Source organism: Oryzias melastigma, linkage group LG9 (genome assembly GCF_002922805.2).
Source record: "Oryzias melastigma strain HK-1 linkage group LG9, ASM292280v2, whole genome shotgun sequence".
Classification (NCBI taxonomy): domain Eukaryota; kingdom Metazoa; phylum Chordata; class Actinopteri; order Beloniformes; family Adrianichthyidae; genus Oryzias; species Oryzias melastigma.
Genome location: NC_050520.1, coordinates 13,709,398 through 13,714,514, shown reverse-complemented (window position 1 = coordinate 13,714,514; position 5,117 = coordinate 13,709,398). Strand labels below are relative to the sequence as shown.

Here is a 5,117-nt window from a genome sequence, read left to right as displayed (position 1 = left end):
CTGCACCCTTTAGCACACACACCTCTAACACCACAAACATATACTCTAACAAACAAACACGCACGCATCACACAAGGAAGGTGGGACCTTCGACCTTCTGTCCCCTACCCCATCCCTGGCGGGGGTGCAGGGAACCTTGGCCTGGTGGTCTAGTCTCTTGGGTGCCGGTCTCCTGGGCCCGGCAGTCTCCTCCCCACGCCGGGAGTGGGATCCCCGAGATTTAAGATCTAGCAGGGGATCAATCTACATCGGAGCCTGGGGGTGTCCAGGTCTCTGTGGTGCGGGGTCCGGTCCTTGCTCTCGAGAACTAGTCCTCTCCTTAACTCCAAAAGTTTATCACTGGCCGCACTTTTTTTGAAAATTACATACAAATAGACACTTTCTTATTGGAAATGGGATGGAATTATCATTATTTTTTCTTTTAATGTGTTTTAGCTTGTTGAAGCTGAATTCGCAGAAATTACAAGTTTGGAAAGCAAAGTGAAGTAAAATATTTTTTTCAAATTAGTAAAATCTTTGCATGTTACTCATGTGATCATACTTAGTAAATTTAATTAAAATGCTTTACCTTTATTTATATTTGTGTCGACTAAATATCTACTGTAATTTAGTCCACTAAAATTTGACTAAAATTAATAGAATTAATATGGCTAAATTGCGACTAAAACTAACCCTTTTTTAGTCAAAAGACTACGACTAAAACTAAATTAAAATTCTCCGTCAAAATTAACACTGCACCGCAGCAGAGTCAGTGCCAGTTCCTTCAAGTATCACAGCCTTCAACTGAGAGCTCAGCATCAGTTTCTTGATATGAGCTGTACACGAAGTCAAGCAAGAAAATTTTGATGCATGTTAAATTATAGCTGGGTGATATGCCCCCCCCCCAAAAAAAAATAAAAAAAATAAATTAAAAAAAATAAAAATTGCGATTTTTTTCATTCCATATTCGATTTAAATAGATTTTTTTTCCTCCTTTTTTTTTTAACAAAGGTTACAAATGACAGAATATTTTTAACAAAAACTATTTTATTTTAACATTTCTTTTGGAAATTATTTCAAAAACAAACTAAATACAAGCTGTATAAATGTTTATAGAACAATGCAGCAGGTGTTTTGTGAGCTACCGCTAGCTTCAGCATCCTATATAGAGAAATAAAATATTCATTCGGCAGAGCACTTTAGGCAGCAAAAGCCCTCAAACTGATGTTGCTGTGTGGTTTGATGCTCCAAGTTTGAAGTTACAACCAGTGACCAAAATCTAGTTTTTGACTCAAAATTTTTTTTTAAATATTTTTTTTAATAAATTATTACATTATTTTACTACGACATTTACATGTGTTTTAATTTAAAAAATATATTATGTTGAACACCAACAGAGAGAAAGTCACAACACAAAAACCCCAGATAAAAAACACTTTCCTAAGTAACTTCTTAAATCTCTAATCAGTCTTTGCTCTCTGGTTTTCTATGAAAATTTCTATGAAGAGTTTTATTTTCTATCACAAATGAATTGTTTCTTCTCTTTAGCAGCTAAAAAGAATCCTTTACACCCTAAGAAGAGATCTGTCAATCAGTAACCTGTGGCCTAAACCTGATGAGGACATTTAGTATTTTTTTTATATTTTTAAAGAAAACAAAATAGCATAAAATCAATGAAAACATCTTTATTGTCTTTTAACTGTAAACTCAAAACACATCCGCAGTAGCAGGCAGTCAAAAAATCTGAGTCTTCACTGATGATCTTAAGAGGCTTATTTGGTAAAATTCTGTTTGACTCCACCAACCAACTTAGGAGCTTTGAGACAGAAGAAAACCAAAATAACATGAAAGACTTTAAAAAACACAAAAAAAAAATAATCTTAGCAAGTATGATTTTTTTAGAGAAGCAAAATACTGTCTCTTAAAACATGTCATATATTGATGAATTTTCCTGCTTTCAGGTTTGAAAAAATAAACTTCAGTTAAAAAACTGATCATGTTCTGTGACTTCTAGTGTTAAATTGGAAATGATAACTTTGAGAGAAAAGTCAACCAAGACATTAAAAGGAAAAAGGCTTTTCTCCTGTGTGGGTTTTCATGTGATTAGTTAGGTTGTTTGCACGAGAAAAACATCTACCACATTCTTCACAGGAAAACCTATTTTCTCCTGTGTGGGTTTTCATGTGAGCAGTTAGGGTGTGAGCACGGCCAAAACTTATACCACATTGTTCACAGGAAAACGGCTTTTCTCCTGTGTGACTTCTCATGTGAACAGTTAGGTAGTTAGTACGAGCAAAACTTTTACCACATTCTTTACAGGAAAAAGGCTTTTGTCCTGTGTGGATTCTCATGTGAGCAGCCAAGACACTTCTATGAGAGAAATTTCTACCACATTGTTCACAGGAAAACGGCTTTTCTCCTGTGTGGGTTCTCATGTGAACAGTTAGGTAACTTTTTTCAGTAAAACTTTTACCACATTCTTCACAGAAAAACTGCTTTTGTCCTGTGTGGATTCTCATGTGAGTAGTTAGGTTGGAAGCACGAGCAAAACTTCTACCACATTGTTCACAGGAAAACGGCTTTTCTCCTGTGTGGATTCTCATGTGAGCAGTTAGGTAACTTTTTTTAGTAAAACTTTTACCACATTCTTCACAGAAAAACTGCTTTTGTCCTGTGTGGATTCTCATGTGAGCAGCCAAGACACTTTTTTCAGAGAAATTTCTACCACATTCTTCACAGGAAAACGGCTTTTCTCCTGTGTGGATTCTCATGTGAACAGTTAGGTGACTTTTTTTAGTAAAACGTTTACCACATTCTTCACAGGAAAACGGCTTTTCTCCTGTGTGGATTCTCATGTGAACAGTAAGGTAACTTTTTTTAGTAAAACCTTTACCACATTCTTCACAGGATAAAGGTTTTTCTCCTGTGTGGACTCTCAAGTGACTTCTTAAATTGGAAGCAGTTGTAAAACCTTCATCTTGTCCTTCACAAGAATGTTTTTTTTCTGTTTTGGTTTTTTGATGTTTTCTGGTCAGAGTCTTTTTCTTGGAGTTTTTTATAACAGCATTGTCTTTTTCTGACCTATTCTTATTATCAGTGTCAGACTGACCAGACTCATGAAAGATGTCCATGTTTTTGACACCGCTTCTTTTTCTCTGGTCTCTTTTCTCTGAGTCTGTAGTCGATGTAGATTCTTTATGCTGGTTTCCTTTACCCTTCTGATCATCAGTTGTACCTAAACTCTGAGTCATGAGATACTGACAGTTGAGATCTGCCTCCTCATAAGTAGGAGTCACCATCAAGATATCCGTCTCCTGCCTCAGATCCAACAGCTCTACATTCTGGCTGTTGCAGAACTCCTCTTGTTCCTCTTCAATCTGCGGGGGCTCTGTGTCTTTCAACTTCATATTGGAGTTCTTCTCCTGGTTCCTCAGAAAATACTGGGGAAGAACTGCAGACAAAGATTCAGATCAACAGATTGTTAAAGTCCTGTTTTCATTCTTTTGTTGTCTTTGGGTTTTTTGTCATCAGTCTGAAAAACAAACAATAATTATAGCATAGCATGGTTTTTATTCATTATTGCATATTCAGGTTATCAGCATTAAATGGAAACAACAGACCAAGATCGTTATCTACACACATTTCAAAAGAGATTGAGAGTTTAGACTGACCCTTATTTTTTTCAGAGAACAAGTGACATGTCAGATGGTTGAAAATGATTAAAGGGAAAAATGATGTGACCAAAGTTACAAACTAATACATTTTATGAATTTACCATTCATTCTCCAAACCGGATTTGTCCCTTTCGGCGTTACAGTCACTTCCGTGCAAAAGCAGGTTGAACACTAGATATGTTGCCAGTCTGTCGCAGGCCCACAATCACACATACACTCTCACATTTTCTCTTAGGGACAATTTACAGTCACCAATTAACCTATAAGGCATGTTTTTGGGGGCTGCACGGTGGCGCAGTGGTTAGCGCTCTCGCCTCACAGCGAGAAGGCCCCGGTTCAAATCCCGGCTGGGACCTTTCTGTGTGGAGTTTGCATGTTCTCCCCGTGCATGCGTGGGTTTTCACCGGGGACTCCGGCTTCCTCCCACCGTCCAAAAACATGCTTCATAGGTTAATTGGTGACTCTAAATTGCCCCTAGGTGTGAATGGGTGTGTGATTGAGGCCCTGCGACAGACTGGCGACCTGTCCAGGGTGTACCCCGCCTTCGCCCATCAGTAGCCGGGATAGGCTCCGGCACCCCGCGACCCCGAAAGGGACGAAGCGGACAAGAAGATGGATGGATGGCATGTTTTTGGATGGTGGGAGAAAGCTGGAGTCCCCAGAGAAAACCCACGCATGCACAGGGAGAACATGCAAACTCCAATCCAGTCTTTAATCCAGCAAGATCTTGGGTATTATTATAAAGAGCTGTAATGGCTTTGCACTTCGAACCGTGATCCTCAGACAGAATGTGCAAGAACCAAAATCAGGCAATATGTCTCATTATAATCAGTGACATATTTCAAGCAGATTGCAGACAGAGAACAAATCTGTCACGGAATGAATGCTTAACAAAGTGATTTGTTTTTGATAGCATCAGTAGATGCACACACTGTTCGGCTTTAACATCTGTTCCATTTCACTTCCTTTTGTTTTTTTTGTTAGTCACTGGATTTTTGTTGTTCTGTATTTTATTTGTTCACTTCCTGATTTTTTAATAGCACTTCCTGTTCCAGGAAGTCCAGTCATTTTGGTTTCTTTTGACAGGCCTGTTTAAAATTAAAAATCTTTTCTTTGTATTTTGTGTTTTTGTTTAGGAATTTATGTTAAATGGGAGACATATTTTTGCTTTGTTATGTTGAATTTCTTAAAAGTAAAATGCATATGAATGTTTGTTTCTAATGATATGCGTTTAATTTTTGATTAGCAATTGGGTTGGTTTGGTGAAGGGGTGGGGCTAGGTTGGCAACCCGGAGCACAGAGGGTAAGACAGGGGTGTGACAACAATAACAAGCGCCAACACCTCCTGCCGTTTAATCAAACACATGATCAAGAGTTCCCAAGCTGCGATCCTTCAGTCATTTGTAACTGCAGTTACACACACCCACCACTAAGGGCGAGTAGCGCTGTGTCCAAATTAGCGCA

The 5,117-nt window shown here is 38.3% G+C and overlaps 2 protein-coding genes across 4 annotated transcripts in view; one reads left to right on the top strand and one right to left on the bottom strand.

Annotated features, from left to right (window-relative positions):
• Window positions 1–5,117, top strand: part of LOC112137724 (gastrula zinc finger protein XlCGF57.1) — a 51,010-nt gene that overhangs the window by 24,354 nt on the left and 21,539 nt on the right. The window lies entirely within an intron of this gene.
• The window catches only part of LOC112137726 (zinc finger protein OZF), a 9,557-nt gene continuing 6,084 nt past the window's right edge, over window positions 1,645–5,117 (bottom strand). Inside the window, exons 2-3 of one of the 3 annotated variants that reach the window (XM_024260186.2) lie at window positions 2,537–3,430; window positions 1,645–2,368 (exon numbers count right to left, since the gene is read on the bottom strand). In XM_024260186.2, coding sequence (XP_024115954.1) covers window positions 2,040–2,368; window positions 2,537–3,430 — 1,223 coding nt within the window. In that variant the 3' untranslated portion in view covers window positions 1,645–2,039. Of the gene's footprint in view, window positions 3,431–5,117 lie in introns of all 3 variants that reach the window. The other 2 variants (XM_024260185.2, XM_024260184.2) reach the window with 2 other exon arrangements.